This window comes from Cetorhinus maximus, chromosome 10 (assembly GCF_964194155.1).
Source record: "Cetorhinus maximus chromosome 10, sCetMax3.hap1.1, whole genome shotgun sequence".
In the NCBI taxonomy this organism is placed as follows: Eukaryota; Metazoa; Chordata; class Chondrichthyes; order Lamniformes; family Cetorhinidae; genus Cetorhinus; species Cetorhinus maximus.
In genome coordinates this window covers 60,995,316-61,019,023 of record NC_135888.1, presented here as the reverse complement: position 1 = coordinate 61,019,023, position 23,708 = coordinate 60,995,316, and the positions used below count along the sequence as shown (strand labels likewise).

The following is a 23,708-nucleotide window of genomic DNA, read 5'->3' as shown; positions in this document are numbered from 1 at the left end:
AGTATAGATTTCCGGATGTCTGAACTGCAAGGACAATGAAGATCTTGAAATGAAAGACTGATCCAGAAGGAAAGACTGAAGAGAATCAATCTTTGGATCCTCTGGGACTAGAAGAGAAGAACGCAGGACACTCGGAGGAACCTGTTGCTCCAAAGGACTCTGTAAAAAAGCTTCAGGAGAGAAATGATCTTTATCTCCAGGGAACACTGTCACAGCTGTATCATCCACTGCTGTATCAAAGACTAAGAATGCATTGAAGATCTGAGATTTCAATACAATTAGATTACAAAGGAAAAATGACCAACTTCCTGTAAGACTATCAGGACAAGAAGAGGTGATTCCCCAATGATATTTCACCTACTTTCTGTAGGCAGTGGTAAGAGAGCCACACTTCTCTCTGTGTGAGCTTGCTCCGCTTTGGGTATGGGAAGAATTGCTGAGAATATGGAGACAAGGCATCCTCATCTTCTGTAATGAGATAAATTTCCTGTAGCCAATCAACTTGAGCTCAAGGCTACTGTGCAGGATTCTGCAGCTTCAGGAGTGCTGAAGATCCTGTTGTAGCTTCAGTGCTGACCTCCAGCTCTGAAGAGAAGATGACTTTCAACTGAGACAGAAGTATTGCTGACAATTGACTTTCACCCTGGGAAGATACCAGCTCTCTAGCAGTGTGATCCTTTATGGACTTTGACCTGGATTCAGGCAAAGCATTCTCTGTGGAAGACTCTTCATGAACAACCGGAGGTAAAGCAGGCAATAAATCAGTAGATTCAGTCAGATCTGAATGCTGCTCAGCCATTAAAATCATAATTGATTCTCCTAAAAAGACAATAAGGGCTTCACATGGTGCATCTATCAACTAGAAAGATGAATCATTCTCTAGGATCTCAACCTCCAACAGATCATTCGCTGCTGCATGTGTTTCATCCTCATCACTTTCTAGGAAGAGCCAATTCAGGTCGAGCAGGTCCTCATGGGGATGGCCACCATCTGCTGCAGTGCCTTCTGTATCTCCCACCTCTGGCCTTACTTCATGAAGAACTGAAAGATTCGTAACTTCCATGTCTGCCCTGGGCCTAGTGGATGGGGTCTCTGTGAAAGAAAGGAACTTACTGCTGAGTGTATAAATTTCCTCAGCTTCTGGAGGCTGAATTTTCACTGCTTCTAAATAGAAGGTTGAAGACTGTTGCATGTAAGACAGTGAGTCGTTCAAATGATGAGCATCATCTGGTTTTTCTAAGATTCCTAGAAGTATGCCAACATCACCATTCAATAGAGATATACTTTGATTGTGAAGAACATTGAGAGAATCAACGATCTGTCATCCCTTATAGCTAAGAGGAGCAATAACCCTGCTTTTAATGGGAAGGTCTATGCTGCCTGGACCTTGTAGCTTCATGTCTGATGGATGAAGGGTCATTGGCTGAAGCCAGTCAAGGTTATCTGCTAACATGTTAACAGAAACTCCAGTGCCCATTTTAAAAGTAGTATCAAAGTCTTGAACTTGGACTGTTACTGAGCAGTAGTCTGGGTTAAGACTGTTTACTTTCCCTAGGAACTCTGTAGAGTTGTCGTTTTCTGGACTTTCCATTTCTTGGAAGGAATGTGTTTGGTAAATATTTGCTGGTTTGCGAATTTGTTTAAAATGACTGGATTTGCAGAAATTCTTGAAATGTCCAGTTTTGCCACACTGGAAGCATTCCGCACCCCCTGCCGGGCAGTCTTGCCGTATATGATGAGTCTTCGTGTCACAACACCAAGCATCTCAAAACAGCTGCAGGTGTGGAGTTTCCCATCCTTTCGGTTTGTTTGGTGAGCTTTCATATGGGTGAGGCTGCTGCCCGTGGGCCTACCCAATCTACATGTCATATGAAGCCTCAGAGTCATCACAAATTATAGCCTGATTAAATGCTCTAAGTTTGGTCTGCCTCGCATACTGGACCACTTGATCTAATGTCAGATAATCTTTAGTCTGCAGAAAGTCAGAGAGTTTCTCATCCTGAACACCCATAACTATGTAACCACAGATTAATTTGTCCTTCAGCGCCCTGTATCCGCAGGAACTAGCGAGGCGATATAAGTTGGTTAGGAATTAATTCTCCAGGCATTATGAGCATTTGCTAAAACATGCTCATTTCATCACTAAAGTTTGCCTCTGGCTAAATTAGGTGTCAAATGCTTTAATAATGAAATCAAAGTCCGCAATTGATTCCTGCACACCCTGCCTTTGGAGAACAGCGTCTGCTACTGGACTGACTGCATAAAGAAAGGAACTATTGCTTGGTATCTGCTAGCTAGGTAATAGTTTTCACCCCACTTCTTGAATGCTCTATTCAAAAAATACAAATGTACGCTATCTCTCTTACATGTCAAAACTAGTACATGCCAAGGCACCCAGACTAGCTGGCTTTAATCCAATTAAGACACACCCACAGACTAAACCTCTATTTTAAAAGAAATATATTTTCCAATAATATTATATACATTAATAGCTTCATGACAGGAATTTTAAATAACTCAGCTTTACAAACTGCTGTCTCATAACAGTTACAGAGTAGGCACTTAGCTCTGGAGCATGATTCCAATCTCTCTTTTGAGAATCTAACACATGGCTGACCGGTGTCAGCAATACATCATCACCTATGCCCCATCTGTTAACCCTTTATATTACAAGAACTATTCTCGTAAATCTTTTGTGCACCCTAATGACTTTACATCATTTTTAAAGCGTGGTACCCAGAAATGGACAGGATATTCCAGTTGAGGCTCAGCCAGTCTTTCAGAAAGGTTCATCATAACTTCCTTGTTTTTGTTCTCTCTGCCTCTTTATATAAAGTTCATGATCCCTTATGTTTTTTTAACCGCTTTCTCAACTTGACCGGCCACCTTCAACAATTTTTGAACATATATCCTCAGGCGCCTCTGCTCTTGTGCCCTTTTAGAATTTTATCCTTTATTTTATATTGCTTCTCCTTATTCCTCCTCCCAAAACTTCACACTGCTCTGCATTAAATTCCATCTGCCATGTGTCTGCTCATTCCACCGGCCTACCTTTGTCATCTTGAAGGCTATAACTATCGTCCTCACAGTTCCCAATGCTTCCAAGTTGTGTGTCATTTGCAAATTTTTAAAGTGCACCCTGTACACTTAAGTCAAGGTCATTAGTATAGATGAAGCAAAGATCAAAATAAATAGATAAGAGTAATAAATAGATAAGTCAAGTAAAGCAGGGGTCCTAAAACTGACCCCTAAGGAACCTCTCTGTATACTTACCTCAAGTCCAAAAAGCAACTATTTACCGCTTATCTTTTTATACTCAGCCAACTTTGTATCCATGCACCCACTATCCCATTTATTCCATGGGTTTTAACTTTCCTGACAAGATTCTCCCAGTCTGTGGGATCTCCACTATTCTTTGCATTTGTATAAGCTCTTTTCTTTTGGTTTTATACCATCTCTCCCACTTCTCCTATTGACCAATATTGTTTAATTGCACATGTAATGCTCTTGTCCTTCAGGTCTTCATTCTACCAAATATAACTTCAAACATCTCCCTCTGTGATTTTATCAGTTAACAACTCAGACCAGTCTACTGTGGCCAATTACAGCTTTGTCCATTTAGCTCCTTCCATTAAAGTCAACAGGAAATAAAATCAGGCGAAAAACAGGATTCCATTTGTTATCATCCACTTGACAAATCAAACAAATGTCAAAAATCACCTCTTTACCTTATCTGTTGCAATCTATCTTGTCCTCATTCTATTACCATCAACAACATTTAATCTCATTTAATCTCCCATTGTGGGCAGGAGAGGGGATGAAAATGTTGTAATATGCAGCATGACATCACTAGAAGGGAAGGGTGTCATGTGATCCAGTCTTAGTTTCACTTTAGCTTTGAGCAGAGCTCTGATGCCTTCATGCTTTATACTTAGGTGTTACTGTTCTCATGTGCCTAGTCTTAATAAATGAACCCAGAATATGTTTACCCAATCTCTTATGAGAGATTGGTGCCTTGTGTCTTGTACAGTAAATAAGCCCAAGGCATTATATCATTATAATGACATGACAGATTTGGGGATTAAAAATTCCAAATGTGAAAACCAACACCAACCCATTTCCAATGCACCTATGTCCGGTTTAGGAAGGTTGGTGGGTGGCCAACTAACCTGCTGTCCAGAGGTGGGTTCATTAATTAAGTATTTTCATGAGTCTGTATGCCTCAAATTTTAGCTGTGCTTTAAATTTAATGCCAGGCTTTCTGTGGTTTGGAAAACCAGACAAGTGAAAGGAGGTGAGAGCTGCCAGATCCAAATGACGAAAGCTCTTTTCCCACATGGCATTTCCCAACCAATCCTCATCTCCTCCTGCCAATGTACTCAGATGCCGACCATCTTTCCCCTCCCTCCTCTCTGCTCTGCCACCCAGCTGAAAAGCCTTCTGCCCAACAGCTTCTTAATTCAGCTGGCTGCTGGCCCTGAAATGGAATGTAAAATTTAGATTCGGCAAGGCCTCCAGGAAACCCATACCTCTGGGTTTTCTAGCCAGTAACCCTCCTGCCTGTTCCCTCCCCATAAATATAGGGTTTTTGTGCTGTTTGCATTTTGTTCCAGAGGTGAAGAGTTAAAACAATTTTCTCCCTCTATGGATTCAACCTGATTTTCAATCAAGGTTTATCACAGCATTCCTTATTCAAACTCACTCTTTCCCAAGATTTCAAAACTGTGGAGCTCCTCACTTCCTTCAGTCAGCCCCTGCTACAATCCAGAGATTGTGAAAAGTAAAACAAGTGCAGCATCACTAAAATCACTCCTCCTGATTTATGTATTTGACACTGTCGCTGTCTATTAACTTGGACGTCTAGCTATTTTTCATGTCAAGCAATCTCCTCACGATTTGCTCTGATCCAATTATATGCTGCGACACGCTTAATTATTTAGAGTGGCTGAATTAAAAGATGTTGGGAGTTCCACAAGGAAATTCCCCAATGACTTAGTGCACTAAACTTGGCAAGGGCTCTGCTCCTCTTCTAGACTCTCGATCGCTGTCACACTCAATTCCTTTTTGTTAAGCAGAACTGGATGGGCTGAACATCCCTCAACCCCCTCCACCTCACACAGGCAGAAAATGACTGTTTACATCAGGAGATTCATTATACTTTTAAAGCATTTTTATATATTTGTGAATAAATTATTTACAAAGTCTAATAAATTTGTTTTTTTTTTACTTTCCTCCAACACAGCTCTTTGTTGATCCTATTAAATTCCGAGTGCTTTAAGCATAGGTGTAAGCGTCAGCAGTAACACAGAGCCAGATTGCAGATTCAAGGCCTGCTAGAGTCTTGAGCACATAATCTAGGTAGACACTTCAGTTCAGCACTAAGGGAGGACCTCACTGTTGGAGGGGCCGTCCTTCAGGCAAGATCCCCTCATATAGTTCAAAGGTGAGCAGAGTTCACAGAATCACAAAATCACAGAGCAGAAGAGGCCCTTCGGCCCATCAAATCTGCACCAACACATGAGAAACACCTGACCTACCTACCTAATCCCATTTGCCAGCACTTGACCCATAGCCTTGAATGTTATGACGTGCCAAGTGCTCATCCAGGTACTTTTTAAAGGATGTGAGGCAACCCGCCTCCACCACCTCCCAGGCAGTGCATTCCATACCATCACCACACCTCTGGGTAAAAAAGTTTTTCCTCACATCCCCCTAAACCTCCTGCCCCTCACCTTGAACTTATGTCCCCATGTGACTGACCCTTCAGCTAAGGGGAACAGCTGCTCCCTATCCACCCTGTCCATGCCCCTCATAATCTTATAAACCTCGATCAGGTCACCCCTCAATCTTCTCTGCTCCAATGAAAACAACCCAAGTCTACCTAACCTCTCTTCATAACTTAAATGTTTCATCCCAGGCAACATCCTGGTGAATTTCCTCTGCACCCACTCCAGTGCAATCACATCCTTCCTATAATGTGGTGACCAGAACTGCATACAGTACTCCAGCTGTGGCCTCACCAAGGTTCTATACAGTTCCAGCATGACCTCCCTACTTTTGTAATCTATGCCTCGATTGATAAAAGCAAGTGTCCCATATGCCTTTTTCACCACCCAACTAACATGCCCCTCTGCCTTCAGAGGTCTATGGACACACACGCCAAGGTCCCTTTGTTCCTCAGAACTTCCTAGTGTCATGCCATTCATTGAACACTTCCTTGTCAAATTACTCCTTCCAAAGTGTATTACCTCACACTTTTCAGGGTTAAATTCCATCTGCACTTATCTGCCCATTTGACCATCCTGTCTATACCTTACTGTAGCCCAAGACACTCAACCTCACTGTTAACTACCCGGCCAATCTTTGTGTCATCCGCAAACTTGTTAATCCTACCCCCCACATAGTCATCTGTGTCGTTTATATAAATGACAAATAATAGGGGACCCACCCTGTGGTACGCCACTGGACACTGGCTTCCCCTTCCCTTCTTTTCTAATATTTATCCAATTCCCCTAACATTTGTGACAATAAAATCAACCAAAATCATTAAAAACAGATGATCTGGTCATTAGCTCATTGCTGTTTGTGGTCACTTGCTGAGAGCAAATTGGCTCCTATGTTTCCTACATCGCAATAATGACTAAACTTGAAAAAAGTAGATCTTTGACTGTAAAGACTTTGACTTTGTGATGTCCTGAGACTGTAAAAGGTGTTCTATAAATGCAACTTCTTTCTTTAAATGTGAACACATGGGACATTTTCACTTTGGATATTGCTTTGTTCCCATTACATCTCTGAGAAATGCAATGGCTCTACACTGAATTATAATAGAATCTTACAGCACAGAAGAAGGTCATTCAGACCATTGTGACTGTGCCAGCTCTATTAGTCTGCCTAATTCAATTAGGCACACTCCACTGCTCTTTGCCCATTGTCCTGTAATTTTTCTTTTCTTTTCTAGTATTTATCCAATTCCCTTTCGAAAGTTAAAGGCAAAATACTGCAGTTGTGGAAATCTCAAATGAAAACAAAAAATGCTGGAAAAACTCAGCAGGCCTGACAGCATCTGTGGAGAGAAAGACAGAGTTAACGTTTTGAGTCCATATGACTCTTCATCAGAGTTATCATTGAATCCACTTCTACAATTCTTTCAGACAGTACATTCAGATCATAACAAATGACTGTGTAAAAAAGAAATTCTCATTTCCCTTCTGAGTCTTTCGCCAATTATTTTAAATATGTAATGTCGGATTATTGAACATCCCACAGTTGGAAACAGTTTCGCTTTATTTATTGTATCAAAATCCCTCATAATTTTGAAGACTCATATTAAATCTTCGTCTTTCCTCGAAGGAGAATAATCCCAGATTCTCTAGTCATTCTACATTAGTGAACTTCAGATGTAGAAACAGTCCATGTACATATGCCTCAAGACTTGGCTAACGTTTTTGCTTAGGCTGATAAATAACTAGTAATATTTGCACTGCACAAATGCCAGGCAATGACCCTCTCCAACAAAATGGCATCAAAGAATCTCCCCATGATGTTCAATGGCATTACTATTATTGAATTTCCCACCATCAACGTCTTAGGCGTTACCATTGACCAGAAACTTAACCAAACCAATCAGGTAAACAATGTGGCTACAAGAGCAGGTCAGAAGCTGGGACTGCTGTGGCAAGTAACTCATTTCCTGACTCCCTAAAGCCTATTTACCATCAACAAGGCACAAGTCAAGAGTGTGATGGAATACTCTCCACTAGCCTGGATGAGTGCAGCCCCAACAGCACTCAAGAAGCTCGACACCATCTAGGACAAAGCGGCCCACTTGATTGGCACCCCATCCACCACCTCCAACATTCGCTCTCTCCTCCACCGACACACAGTGGCAGCAGTGTGTACCATCTACAGGGTGCGCTGCAGCAACTCACCAAGCTTCCTTCAACAGCACCTTCCACCTCCAGGTTCTCTAGAAGGACAAGGGCAGCAGAGACATGGGAAAACCACAACCTGCAAGTTTTCCTCCAAGCCACACACCACCCAGACTTGGAACTACATAGCCATTCCTTCACTGGCGCTAGGGGCAAAATTTTATGACCCTGTCACAGCAGGGGGGTGGGGGCTCATAAAATGCGGTGAGCCATCCAAAAATCTATTAACTTCAGTGGGACCGGAAAATCCTGCTAGTGGGAGGGGCCATAAAGTTACGCATCCCAGGTCAAAACCCTGGAACTCCCTTCCTATCAAGCGCTGTGGGTGTATCCACATCACATGGACTTGCAGCAGTTCAAGAAGGTGGCTCATCAGCATATTCTTAAGGGCAGTTAGTGTTGGAAATAAATGCTGGACTAGCCAGTGACATCCACGAAAGAATGAAAAATAAAACACCTTCATCTGTCAAAACTGACTTACAGACAAATGAACTTCATCCCATATCCTCTACCATCCTTAAAGCTCATCTCTCAGACTAAGCTTATAGATATCCCAATGAATCTTCTCCTTTATCTCAGCCTTCAATTTCCACAAGCCACTGTTCATGTTTTAGTAAGGCCCGAATTTACTAAGGCACCAGACTGATACTAATACTGAAGCATCTGACGTTGGCTGCCACAGTCTCCTCCTACCTGTTGCTCGAAGTTCATGTTCTCCAGGAATTTTTGGTTCATGGTTTCCGCAAACTTGTTAATCGCTCGTAGAAAGACTCTTTAAAAAAAATCAGAACCATCAATTAGTCCACATTTATTAAAATGCCTGTTTGCAAAGGATGGGTGAGGAGGCACACTGGAGCAGAGCCCTCTTTAAACTTTGGAAGCTGGGATAAAACTTGGCCCAGATACATAGAATGAAGGTCTTCTTTCTCTGCAGAGTTTAAACGCCTAGATGAAAGGAGTATGGGTGGTCTCAATCTAATGAGAGGGGGTGATTTCTATTTTGCATTTCCAATACACATCGGGAGCATATATACAACATTGCTAAAACTTTATCTGCCCATTATTACATTTTTTTTTAAGATCTCACTGGGCATAAGTTGGCTGCTACTTTTCCCTGTAGTAAGATTCAAAAGTACTTTAACGGCTGTGGAGTACTTTGGAACTCTCTGAGGGTGTGAAAGGTGCTGTAGAATTGCAAGTCTGTTTACACCATCTGTAAATTTGTTGACAGTTCTTGGGTTATAGTGCTCTGACATGTGACTGGTTAAGATGGCTGTCAACTGTGTTGGGCCAATTATAAATAATTACTTCAGCACTTAAGTAAACAAAGAAAAAGAAAACAGTTGCAAGAATCGCCTTCTCAGAGTGACGAGACATGTCTGGTACTGAACCCCCCTGCTCTCGACATTCATATAAATTTATAAGGGAGTTTGCTAATGATCGTCATACTTTATCAGCATTTACAAAAAAGGCCCAAGAGAGAATAGGAGGTGAAGTTAAGCAGGTCCTATTAGTGATTTACGATTTATAGGAGTCTAGCTTCCAGCACTAAGAACATGTTTGAGCTGGCCATAAAGAATGTTTCATCCATTAAAATTAATGTGGAGGCTCAAAGTCAATAGCATTGTTTTAATTCATTTACAGGCCAACATCTATTGCCCATCCTGAATAGCCCTTGAGAAGGTGGTGATGAGCTGCCTTCTTGAACCACTGCAATCCGTGATGTATATGTACACCCACAGTGCTGTTTGGAAAGGAGTTCCAGGATTTTGACCCAGCGACAGTGAAGGAACGGTAATATATTTCCAAGTCAGGATGGTATGTGGCTTGGAGGGGAAGTTCCAGGTGGTGGTGTTGCTACGTATCTGCTGCCCTTGTCCTTCTGGATGGTAGCGGTCCTGAGTTGGAAGATGCTGTCTAAGGAGCCTTGGTGAGTTACTGCAGTACATCTTAAAGATGGTACACACTGCTGCCACTGTTCGTCGATAGCGGACCAAGTGAATGTTTGTGGAAGGAGTGCCAATCAAGCGGGTTGCTTTGTCCTGGATGGTGTCAGGCTTCTTGACTGTTGTTGGAGCTGCACTCATCCAGGCTAGCGAGAGTATTCCATCTCACTCCTGACTTGTGCCTTGTAGATGGTGGGCAGACTTTGGGGAGTCAGGAGGTGAGTTACTTGCTGTAGGATTCCCAGCCTCGGACCTGCTCTTGTAGCCACAGTATTTATATGGCTAGTCCAATTCAGTTTTTTTTTAGCTAATCCTGGGATGTGGGTGTCGCTGGCTAAGCCAGCATTTATTGCCCATCCCTAATTGCCCTTGTTCAGAGGGAATTTTAAATGTCAACCACATTGCTGTGGGTCTGGAGTCACATATAAGGAGAGATTTCCTTCCCTAAAGGATATTAGTGAATCAGATGGGTTTTTACAATAATTGATAATCCCAGAAACTGGATCCCCCGAGCTCCACCCTGGGTCTCTCAATTAACAAACCAATGACAACACCACCACGCCATCACCTCCCCATGGGCAATGGTAATCCCCAGGATATTGATAATGGGGATCTCAGCAATGGTTATGCCATTGAACATCAAGGGGCGATGGTTAGATTCTCTCTTGTTGGAGAGTTATTGCCTGACAATAGGAGTGTGTGTCGTGAATGTTACTTGCCACTTGTCAGCCCCAACCCTGGATATTGTCCAGGTCTTGCTGCATTTGGACATGGACTGCTTCAGCATCTGAGGAGCTGCAAATGGTGCTGAACATTGTGCAACATCAGCGAACATCCCCATTTCTGACCTTATGATGGAAGGAAGGTCATTGATGAAGCAGCTGAAGATGGTTGGGCCTAGGACACAACCCTGAGGAACTCCTAGTATTGTAACACTAAAGGCCAATTTATACTGCAATTTGCAGATCTCTCATGCTACCTGCTACTAACTCACAGATCTTAAGCAGCTGTAGGCAAAACCAAGCTCCTTGCTGGATTCACAAAGGACAGAGACCAGGAAGACCAAATATTAATCCGGATCGCTGCTTCCATTGAATCTGCAGAACCTCTTTGATGTTGCCAGCAAATTGTGTGAAATACATGCCCTGGGGATCCAGTGACACTGGTGAAGCGGAACAGCATTACCAGAGCAATTTTAGCCTGTAAGAACATGGTTGGAGATGGATAACCAAGTCCCTTCCTTCATTGGGTGCACCCCAAAACATCAACAGCTGTGTGGAGGAAGCTGCATCAAGGACCCAAGAAATTTTGGGTCTTATAAGGGGATTCATTCCTGGTAACTGTCTGATTTTCATGAGGGCATTCAGCTCACTCTCTCCACCCTGAAAAGGAGCTGATGTTGGGCTTCACAGCACAAAGTGTCAGTGAGTTCCCAGAAAAGGTGACCCAGGGTGTGTTAAGGGGTGATTTCAAGCAGCCTCGGATCAGTTGTTTTCCAGCTGCCAATGCAAGCAATATGACTGGATGCCAAAATCACAGTACACTAGAGGTAATGCTCTTGGACTAACAATTCAGAGGCTATGGCCTGGATATTTGCTCCCAAGGCGGGTGCGCAGAGTTGGGAAACTTTCTGGCTCACACACCCGCATTGGGAAAAAGTGCCTTGAATTGTGGGGTTTTCGTTCTGATTGAGGAGTGGGGGGGGGGGGGTTGGTACGTGCTGGACTCGGGCCCGCTGCCCCCAGAGACAGTTCAGAGGGAGCTAGAAGAGCTGCCAAGAGCCAAGGTGGGCTGGTTAAAAGGCTTCATTCCAGTTGTTTTATTCAATTCTAGGCCCTCTAGCCCTCATCCCCTCACCCTCACTCCCACGCACTCCCCATGACCAATCTATGCCAACTTAAGACAAACACATGACCCCACCTACTTCCAACAGCCCTTCATTCTCTCCAAGCCAACCCATGCCTTTCCACTCATCCCTATGGCCCCTTATGTCCCCTATTTTTTTTATTCATTCAGGGGATGTGGGCTTCACCATCTGGGCCAGCATTTATTGCCCATCCCTAATTGCCCTTGAGAAGGTGGTGGTGAGGTGCCTTCTTGAACCGCTGCAGTCTATGTGGTGTAGGTACACCCATGGTGCTGTTAGGTAGGGAGTTCCAGGGTTTTGACACAGTGACAGTGAAGTAATGGCGATATATTTCCAAGTCAGGGTGGTGTGTGACTTCGGGGGGGGAACTTCCAGGTGGTGGTGTTCCCATCTATATGCTGCCCTTGTCCTTCTAGGTGGTAGTGGTTGGGGGTTTGGAAGGTGCTGGCTATGGAGCCTTGGTGAAATCCTGCAGTGCATTTTGTAGATGGTACACACTGCTGCTTCTGTACTTCGGGTGGTGGAGGGAGTGAATGTTCGTGGATGGTGTGCCAATCAAGCGGGCTGCTTTGTCCTGGACGGTGTCCAGCTTCTTCAGTGTTGTAGGAGCTGCACTCATCCAGGCAAGTGGAGAGTATTCCATCACACTCCTGACTTGTGCCTTGTAGATGGTGGACAGGCTTTGGGGAGTCAGGAGGTGAGTTACTCGCCACAGGATTCCCAGCCTCTGACCCGCTCTTGTAGCGACAGTATTTGTATGGCTGCTCCAGTTCAGTTTCTTTTTTTAGCTGATCATGGGATGTGGGTGTCGCTGGCTAGGCCAGCATTTATTGCCCATCCCTAATTGCCCTTGTTCAGAGGGAATTTTAAATGTCAACCACATTGCTGTGGGTCTGGAGTCTCATATAAGGAGAGATTTCCTTCCCTGAAGGATATTAGTGAATCAGATGGGTTTTTTCCTCCAGGATGTTGATAGTGGGGGATTCGGTGATGGTAATGCCATTGAACATCAAGGGGCGATGGTTGGATTCTCTTTTGTTGGAAATGGTTCTTGTCTGACACTTGTGTGGCGTGAATGTTACTTGTTACCTGTCAGCCCAAGCCTAGATATTGTCCAGGTCTTGCTACATTTGGACCTGGACTGCTTCAGTGTCTGAGGAGTCATAAATTTTGCTGAACATTGTGCAATCATCAGAAAACATCCCCACTCCTGACCTTATGATAGAAGGAAGGTCATTGATGAAGCAGCTGAAAATGGTTGGGCCTAGGACACAACCCTGAGGAACTCCTGCAGTGATGTCCTGCAGCTGAGATGACTGACCTCCAACAACCACAACCATTTTCCTTTGTGCTAGGTATGACTCCAACCAGTGGAGAGTTTTCCCCTTGATTCCCATTAACTCAAGTTTTGTTAGGGCTCCTTGATGCCACATTTGGTCAAATACTGCCTTGATGCCAAGGGCAGTCACTCTTACCTCAGGAGCTCAGATCTTTTGTCCACGTTTGAACAAAGGCTGTAATGAGGTCAGGAGCTGAGTGGTCCTGGCGGAACCCAAACTGGGCATCAGTGAGCAGGTTATTGCTAAGCAAGTGCCGCTTGATAGCACTGTTGATGATCCCTTCCATTACTTTACTGATGATTGAGAGTAGACTGATGGGACGGTAATTGGCTGGGTTGGATTTGTCCTGCTTTTTGTGTACAGGACATACCTGGGCAATTTTCCACATAGCCGGGTAGATGCCAGTGTTGTAGCTGCACTGGAACAGCTTGGCTAGGGGCACAGCAAGTTCTGGAGCACAAGTCTTCACTGCTATTGTCGGAATATTGTCAGGGCCCATAGCCTTTGCAGTATCCAGTGCCTTCAACCATTTCTTGATACCACGTGGAGTGAATCGAGTTGGCTGAAGGCTGGCATCTGTGATGCTGGGGACCTCCGGAGGAGGCTGAGATGGACCATCCACTTGGCACTTCTGGCTGAAGATTGTTGTGAATGCTACAGCCTTATCTTTTGCACTGCTGTGCTGGGCTCTTCCATCATTGAGGATGGAGATATTTGTAGAGCTTCCTCCTCCACTGAGTTGTTTAATTGTCCACCACCATTCACGACTGGATGTGGCAGGACTGCAGAGCATAGGTCTGATCCATTGGTTGTGGGGTCACTTAGCTCTGTCTATCACTTGCTGATTATGCTGTTTGGCACGCATGTAGTCCTGTTTTATAGCTTCACCAGGTTGACACCTCATTTTTAGGTATGCCTGGTGCTGCTCCTGGCATGCCATCCTGCACTCTTCATTGAACCAAGGTTGATCCCCTGGCTTGATTTTAATGGTGGAGGAGATGCCAGGCCATGAGGTTACAGTTGTGTTTGAGTACAATTCTGCTGCTGCTGATGGCCCACAGCACCTCATGGATGCCCAATCTTGAGTTGCTAGATCTGTTCGAAATCTATCCCATTTAGCACGGTGGTAGTGCCACACAACATGATGGAGGGTATCCTCAATGTGAAGGCAGGACTTTGTCTACGCAATGACTGTGCGGTGGTCATTCCTACTGATACTGTCATGGGGTGTGGCGTAGCTGGGAAGGCCGGCATTTGTTACCCATCCCTAATTGCCCTTGAACTGAGTGGGTTGCTATTTCAGAGGGCAGTTAAGACTCAACCACATTGCTGTGGGTCTGGAGTCACATGTAGGCCAGACCAGGTAAGGACAACAGATTTCCTTCCCTAAAGGACATTACTGAACCAGATGGGTTTTTACAACAATTGACAATGGTTTCATGGTCACCATTAGACTTTTAATTCCAGATTTTTATTGAATTCAAATTCCACCATGTGCCGTGGCAGGATTCGAACCCAAGTCCCCAGAGCGTTACCCTGGGTCTCTGGATTACTAGTCCAGCAACAATACTGCTATACCATTGCCTCCCCCTAATGCCAATTTAGTGCCAACTCATGCCAACCCATGCCCCACCTACCACTTTTGGCCCTCACATCCTGTACACCAAGTCACCCAGTGTCCACCAATGGGCAGACCTCAGGAGCCATGCTAAGATTAAACAAAATATTGTTCTATGTATCTATTACAGAGTCGCCACATGAAAAAAAACTCATTACTAAAAGCCCATTCCATACATTTAAATCCCCCTCAAGTACTTAATCCCAATACAAACAAACATTTGTATTAATTTGTGTTCATATCACCAAATCAAAGACAGCTAATCCCTTACTAACCTCTTGGAGCTGTCAATAAAACTGTTAATTCAATGCACCCCTCACCACTGTGATAATGACAGGTTCTGGAAGCAGACAAACAGTATTATAATGGCCCTTAGGGTTTTGTCAACAAACGACTATTGAAACTGCAAGCATCTATTTTTTTCAACTCAGAGGCAAATCAGACTGCTTCTTCAGAATTAGAAGGACAGGGGATTTAAATAAATTTGCAGCTTGACAATTCTACAAATCTTATCTGCCTATTACACGTGTTTACATCTATTATAAAAAAAAATAAGTCACACACTGGGGTATAAGGCCCTTGCTCCAGCAGAAATGGAGTCTTTTTGAATTCAGCACCGAGTTCAATGGCCAAGCTAGGTTCAGGTTTCCCCATTTGCGAATCACATCCCGCCCTCTTTCCACTACCGGTGAAATTAGGAGCTATCGGAAATGAGGGTGGGACTTCCAGATCTGGGGTCCCAGTGCCATTTTGGATCATTGTGGAGTCTCCACGACACTGTGAAACTCTAGGCCTGTGAGTTCAAATCCTGACCTGGCAAGAAAGGAAAATTAAATTGATTTAAACCTGGTGATGTGTGGTTTGGTGCTAAATAAAATAACATCGACAGGATTGTTGTAAAAACCCGACTGGTTCATCCTTCAGGCAAGAGAACCAATCATCACTACCTGGACTAAATGACTAAATGTGACTCCAGTACCACTCAACATGATTGGCTCACAATGCCCTCAGGGCAACTTAGGTTGGGCAATAAATGCAGTCCTTATCAGCAACATGCATAAACCATGATGTAAAAAAATTCTCACTCTTTTCTAAAGCTGAATTAGAGGTTGCTTTGTACTGAGAACTGGTTGACATTGCCCTAAAATCAATTCCAATGGGATGGCTAAAGCCAGTGGAGAGAGGACATTTTCAGCCACGAACCAAAGGAGGAAAGGCCAGACAGCTAATCGACTTCAACCAGACAGCGGACTCCAGGTTCTTTTAAGTGTGACAAACATCTGAAAATGTGGTTTCGAAACTGAGCCTTCCAAACATCCGCTTTGAACCCTGTGGTTCATGTAATGACTAAAATTAGTTACTCTTTTATGAAAATTTACATAAACTTATTTTCATATAACAAAATGCTGCAGCAAGCAGAATTATGCTAATATGTTCCACATACATAATTTGATCTTCCCACGACAGTAATGGGGGGGGATGGAAGCTTAAATTTTGTAATTATGTTGCAAATAAGAGGCAGTGCCTGTCAAATTGATAGCTCATTGAATGCAGGTAGCTGGGTTTACACTTAATTAGATAAATTCAGGTAGTTTTTTACTAAGGCCTACACGCCATGCCCTAAGGCAAAAAGCAAACAACCTCACTCCCAGCTAATTCTTCCAAGTCAACGAGCTGGAGAATTTACATCACAGCTCCACTGACAATTTAAAATTTATACACTGATTTTATCATCAAGGTGAAGCTTATTTTAAAAAGGAGTAAAAGGGATGAAGCAAAGTCACTACAGGCCAATGAGTTTAGTGTCAGATGTGGCGAAAATTGCTAGAATCCATCATTGGGGCAGAGCAAGCGAGCACTTAGGGAAGTATAAGCTGATTAGCAAGAGTCAGCAGGGTTTGCCGAATGGTCGATCATGACTAACTGAACTAATAGAGTTTTTTTGATGGAGTCACTGAGTTGTGCTTAGTGGAGGATCGATGGGTGTGTTTTAATGGATTTTGCGAAGACATTTGTTGAAGTTCCGTATGATGAATATGGAGAAAACCCCGTGGCGTGAAAAGCAAATGGAGGAGGAGGAACTGTTTAAAAAGTAACATTCTCAGATTGGCAGTCAGTGATAGTGTGATTGTCCTCAGGCATTGGTACTGGGATCCCAGCTTTTCACTCAATATATCAATGAGTTGGATTTGGGGCTATTGAAGATATTTGAGTCTGTGGGTGGCATGGAGCTAGGAAGTACAGTGAATTGTGAAAAAAAGAGAGCGGTAAATTGCAAATGGACAGATTGTAGGTGGGCAGAACAATAGCAGATGCAGTTTAACATAAAACGTAAGGTCATACACATTAGATGTTAGAGTGGCAAGTGGGAGGGTAATCTAAATAGGAAAACATGATGACAGGTGAGCAAAGAGATTAAGGATTCAGTGATCTAATTCATTAAACTTCAACTTACAGATGGAATAGGTTAATTGAATGCTGGGCTTCATCACAAGAGGCATGCAGAAATAAATACAGGGAAGTGCTATTGTGATTTTGCAGCAGATTGGTCAGATCCCAATGGATGTATGGTGTTCAACTTTGGCTCATCCGACATAGGACGGAGACACTGATCTTAGAATAGAGCCAGCCACAATTCACCAGGAATTTACCTAGGGTAAAGGATCTGTTTGATGATAAGACACTGACCAATTTGGGTTGTGGTCTCTGGAGACGAGATTGAGGATGATCTGACTGAGGTGCTCAAAACAATTAGGCAACTCAATGGCCTTGATAAGGAATAATTCTTTCCTCTAATAGTCGAATCTGGAACAAACGGGCAGCATAGTTACCAGGCAGAAGGTTGGTCCAGATGGCTACACATATCAGCAAGTCGTGAGCTCACTGTCTAAGATTTTCAGTCCATTATGGATGGCTGTCTCCCTAGTTATTGCGCATTGTAAAATTGGAATCCAAGCTAATCCGCTTAAAAGTTAGTCCAAGGAAAACCTTCCTGACATGAGTCGCTGAAGGAAATGCAAAACCTATTTCACTGGAATACCATGTATGGAAGAACCTCCAGGCCTGTTAAAAGGGAGAGAAAGGCTTTGGAATTAAGAATATTCAGGGATATGGTGAAAGAGAAAGGGACTAGAGAAGCAGAAATAAAATAACTCCTTTGCGATAACAAAATGGTGGGCCAGGCTTAATGGCCTCTTCCTGTTTCAAGTCATGAAGGAAGTCAGGGCTGAGAAAAGGAACTCTTTTACCTTCTACACCTAACAACAGCATCAAACATTCCCACGTCAGGTAAATCACAGCGAAATGTAGCATATAGCTTGTTCCACTCTGCCTCAACAATGTTCCTCAGTTTCAATCTCAGAAAAGCACGCCTTATGCATTAGTGTGATGTTTCTCCATTTCCTACATCAATCATTCTGAGTTACATCATCTGTGGAGATTCTTTGAGTAGGTTTGTGTTATGTATCAGGACTGGACTCATACTTCCCAATATCATTTCACGTTTGCCTTTTAAAACCAGGATGTGAACCCAGGGCCCAGTAACAGTTGACAATTTATCCTGGCTTTTGCACCTTTACAATTCTGAACTGTCACCTGTGTCAAACTTGTTGTGAGGTAGGCTGCAGGAGGAAAATGAGGTCCAGAGTCATAGCTCAAGACAATTCAAATCTCTTTTATAGATTATGGCCGGGATTTTCCGGACCTGCCGTGGGTGAGGTGGCGCCCCAGCCAGAAGTCCATTGACTTGTGGTGGGACCGGAAGTTCGCGGTGGCGGGTGGGTGTGGAAAATCCCGTCGTATTTTTTTCTTTACTCTTTCTTGGGATGTGGGCATTGCTAAGCCAACACTTGTTGCTCATCCCTAATTGTCCTTGAACTGAACACTTCAAAGGACAGTTAAGAGTCAACCACATTGCTGTAATTATTGAATGTAATGATAGAGTATTTACATTTGCAGATGTCCCCTTACTTCAGTAACTGTCACTGTTTCATACTTTCTAGCATGTAATTTAGAGATGTACCCTTAATAATCAATGTCTGGCAATATTGCAGTTAGGCAACTAGTTTGATCCATACTGGGCCAGCTAGCAACCTCTGTTGACTGACTGTTATAGAGACATTTGTAAGGTCACAAATGCTGACTGAAGGGCTGAGAGACATCTTGTTTAATTCATTCATATAACCCATTGATGTGGGGAAGCCTGACACATTCTTTATTTTATATCATTATTTGCAGCTGAGTTGTACTGATTGAATTGAGTTAAATCATAACTGTTTGTCTCTATGTTCACCATACAATAAAGTGAATCATTTTGTCAATTCATATCAGGCCTCACCTCTTCAAATCTTTGCTCGGTCTACATTTGGAGAGATTGAATCACTCATGTGGAAGACACAAATCTCCAGCCCAGATCACAAAGTGAGATGAGTACCACATCCCTAGTTTATGCTACCATGCAAGTAGATAGCACCAGTCCACTCCCATAAAATAAAAAAAAAATACTCACACCAGTAATGGAACTGACTGATGCCACTGAAGCTGATACAGAAGAGAAAATCCAATCTTGTACTGGGGATTTATACCCTACCTCAAAATTTTCAATTAATAAAGGAATGTTAGAGGAATAGCCTGGGTCCACCTCACACCAGTTCTCCAATAGGAAGTGTTAAGTAGGAATTTACTCCAATGGTAATGCCTTGTTTCCAAGGTCAGATGGCCCATTCAACCAGGTCTACTATTGTAGGGCCTGATGGCACAAAATGTTGGTCTCCATAAAAGCACAAAGGCAGTGCAAATTATTACATATAATTGTGTATACTTTTTTAACAGTGAACTGGGGAGGAAAGTGTTTTAAACTTAATGTTCTCCATCCAACTTTTCTTCAACTTTTTCTTTAGATTATTATTGAGAAAAGTTACTGAAGGACCAAGATGTACAGTGCAGATCAAGAGGGGTAATGGATAAGGTGAGGAAAATCAAAGCCCACAATGAGATGGAAAATGGCGATTGAACAATATAGGAAGTAATTCAAGGAGTAGTATTAGGGTGTTCAGGGCTGAAAGGGTTAATGTGTGGGACTGGAGAAACAGTACCACTCACATGTTGATATAAGAGAGTGTCACATGACCAAGAGCCGAGATGGAGAAAGCTCATGGCTTAGAGTGAATAACACCTGTAGTCTTGTATATCTGTAAATAGTTTTGTTCATCCAATAAACCCGTTATTGCTCAGGCATATCTATGTCTCTGCAACCATTCCTTAGCTAGTCACAACCAACATACAACAATTGGAGAGGAGTTTCACTGATATTTCCCCAAATTGGCTTGGGATTTTCACCTCTCCCAGGAGATTACAGGGTTTCGGGTATTTTGGGAACATACATATTGTGATGCACATGGAATTGCAGTTGTGCAAGACAGACCGGATGGAACAGAGGATCTGTTCTGGTCCTTCAATGGTCATATGTTTGTAAATATGTAGGAGAAAGGGAAGACAGGGGTAGGTGAGATGTTTTGCAGTCATAAGAACTTGGAAAGAGTACATGAAGAGGAGGATAATGTGTGGTGTATCTTGATTGTAGCTTAATGATGATTCAGGGAAGAGGAAGAGCATTCAAAAAGAAAGCAGTTGATATAAGGCTGTAGAAAAACTGCATATCTAAAACTAAGATGTATGGTGTTGTCTAGATTATTAGACTTGTGATTGCTCTTCAGGCACTTCTTCAATAACACTAAGCACTGCAGGCCAGCAATAATGATTAAGAGAATGTAGACGCCCTATATATCTGAGTCAGGCATGCATGTTATTAAGACTTTAATCATCACATACAACAGCAGGAAGAGATAACTCTCCCTCTAGGCTGTGCCTTGGAATAAGTAAATATAGCTTCTCTATGTGCCTCCATGTCATTGTAAACCAGAATAAATTAAATCTCCCGTGTGGGTTTTGTATGTGAAACAGCTATTAGATGATATTGCACAATGTATTTCATATGTATATATGGGATGATTGCCTTGTGGCCAGGCCTTTAGGTAGTTACCATATTTTAATACTGAGAGATCATCGAACCCATGTCAATAAAATAGTGTCATCACAAAAAAAAATTTCACATTATTGGCTTCTTCATCTTCATTATAGCGGTGGAAATTTCTCAGTAAAGAAGTGATACGAAGTTATTCTAGCAGTTGAATCATGTATTCCACAGTACGTTGTTGGGACTTGCTAATTAAGTCACAGCAACTGTTTGAGCTTTGGACGGATCCTACTTGTCAGTCTGCACTGTTGTTAAAACAACATCATCATCATCATCTCATATTTCCTCACATTTCACTCGCAAAGCCACACCGGCCATCATATTTGAGCAAGGTCCACATTGTGGGCACAAAAATCACGACGTTCGGTCAGATTTAAATAATAGTTCCACGCAAATGACGAACTTGTGCATGTGCCATTTTCACAATCATATACAAGCAAAATACTGTAGATGCTGGAAGTCTAAAATAAAAGCAGAAAATGCTGGAAAAGCTCAGATCTGGCAGCATCTGTAGAGAGAGAAAAAGAGTTAACGTTCCAAATCCATATAACTCTTCTTCAGCTCTGAAGAAAAGTCATAGGGACTCGAAACATTAACTCCGTTTCCCTCTCCATAGATGCTGCCAGACCTGCTGAGTATTTTAATCATTTTCTGTTTTTATGCCATTTTCACAACCCGCTGTTCTCTGCCACAAGACCCAGAATGGCACGAATCAGGCCTGTGGGCTCCTCATCGGCAACTTTTTTTTGAAAAAGAAAATTATTTCCAGATAAAAGTATTCTTGGTGATATAAGGGGCTGGATTTTCATGAAGGTGGTGGGAAATGAGAGGTGGGTTTGTGGCAAGGTAGTAAATACGCCCCGACACAAATTGGGAACCGATCAGCATTTTCATTGAGGCGGGGGCCGAATTGGAGGGAGACGAATGTGTCTTCCGATCAATTAGTGACTAGGGGAAGGCAGGAATGGAGTCAGGACATCACCAGTAGCCACTGCTGTGGCTGTGTATGATTAAAAAAAAAGAAAAGGACCTGCATCCTCAAACTGGCCAGGGCAGATGGGGAGCTGGAACTGGGGTAAGGTAGGGACATAGTGGTCTTAAAATTTAATTGATTTTCATCAAAACTTCCACTTTTTAAAATCACATAAAACTGTTATCAATGCTGCCAACAGTATTTTCCTTTTCATTAATTACGTAGCCTCAGGGAACATGTCATCTCGCTGGCGGCAGCCTCCGATTTGCCTGCCATGCCATTACCTCGCCATTTCTTCACGCCGGGCGCCATATTTAAACCGCAGTCACGTGCACACTTCTCAATGCTTGCAGCCCGGGACTGCTCCGGTGAAGATATGGCCCCCAAAGCCAAGAAAAGTGCAGCCCCCCTTCCCCTCAACCCAATTCAGTGATGCATCCCTGGGATGCCTTCTGGACAGCGTGGAGGCCTGTCGCAATGTCCTGTACCCCTGCTCTGGCCACAGGAGGCCCATGAGCCTCAATACTCCAGCTTGGGAGGTAGTGGCAGAGGTGGTCAGTGCCAATGTTGCACCCAAGAGGTTGGCCATCCAGTGCAGAAATCGGATGAATGATCTCATCCGTGCTGCCAGAGTAAGACAACCATCTCATCACTGTAAACTCACACATTCAAGCCCATCACACATTCACTGGCATCTCACTATCTGCTGGCTGGAGGGACATCGCCACTCATTACCTCACACACACATCCTCACATCCCCATCTGGCCTCATTTCCTCTGGAGACTGCCTCCTTAGTCCTCACCATCTTGAGGCCACACACAGACTCACACACCCTGGGATACTCCCCTTCCCTAATGCAGCCTTTGCCCTGCAACCTCTTCCCTTGCCTGAGGCCACTTCTCCCCAATCCCTAAACAAGCCCCTAGCCCTGCAGCCATTGAAAAGCCACCCCCGCCTTAGACCTGCCCGTGAGTCCGTACAAAAGTGCTGTGGTGCTGCCTGTGAAGCCTGGTGCTGATGACCGCGAGTGCTGCCCGAAGCGAGGTAGGCAAACAAACCTCAAAGTGCCAAGCGGAGTGCAGCTCGCCACTGAACGTTGCTTATGTATAGTTGTGAAACACGTTGGTGTGATCCCGGGTGATCCAACATGGGGGGATGATTCCGGGGGGCAGGGCTTATAATGAGATGCTGAAGCATTGAAATTACGTTCCTGACATACGGCAGTGGGAAACGCTGCCCACCATTGATGGTGGAGTGGACGATTGCAAACTGGTTTCATGATGGCATAAAACCAATTTTTGACACCTTCTTGCCATGTTGTCTGCACCACCCACCCCCTCGCCACCCATGATGCCCAACACTAGTGGAAGGGCAAAATTCTGGCCTTTATCTTCATGCTTGGCCTCTCATGGAGTAATTATATCCTTAGGTGTCTCTTTCCTTCGATGTGAGATGCTGCTTGCTTTAAATGATACTGTTCAACATGAAACTTGGAGAAGCAGCTGGATGAAAGAATTTAAGCAGGTGCTGTGGCAGTGTAATGGCTGCCCTGATAGAAACAAACTCCATCCTTGCAGCTGAGTGCTGACTGAATTACACTTCAGTGATCAGATCATCCATAAATTCAAATTGTTGCTTTAACCTCACAATACAATCACTGGTAAATCAGAAGATAGCCCTATTTGATCTCATCCATCTAGAATACTAACTCCACAGTCTTCTCATTATAGCATCAAGCTCCTTCTTAAGTGAATCTCGTGTCCTTGATATCAACCCCACTTGTCATGTTTTGCCACCTCTGGAAAGGAATTCTTTCTGTCCTAAGCTCTTTTTTCAAGATCAATAATGACAACTGCAGCTTACACTTAAGGTGTTGCAAAACCCCAAGGTGATTGACAGTGGTGTTATCAAACAAGAGTTGACACCAAGCCATGCGGAGGTATTAGGGGAGGTGGCAGAAAGCTTGATCAAAAAGATTTAAGGAGCGTAGAGATGTTT

General features: G+C 43.4%; 1 protein-coding gene across 1 annotated transcript in view; it reads right to left on the bottom strand.

The window, feature by feature from the left end:
• The window catches only part of dock2 (dedicator of cytokinesis 2), a 634,661-nt gene that overhangs the window by 159,900 nt on the left and 451,053 nt on the right, over positions 1–23,708 (bottom strand). The window contains exon 30 of the mRNA XM_078550540.1: positions 8,625–8,703. Coding sequence (XP_078406666.1) covers positions 8,625–8,703 — 79 coding nt within the window. The remainder of the gene's footprint in view (positions 1–8,624; positions 8,704–23,708) is intronic.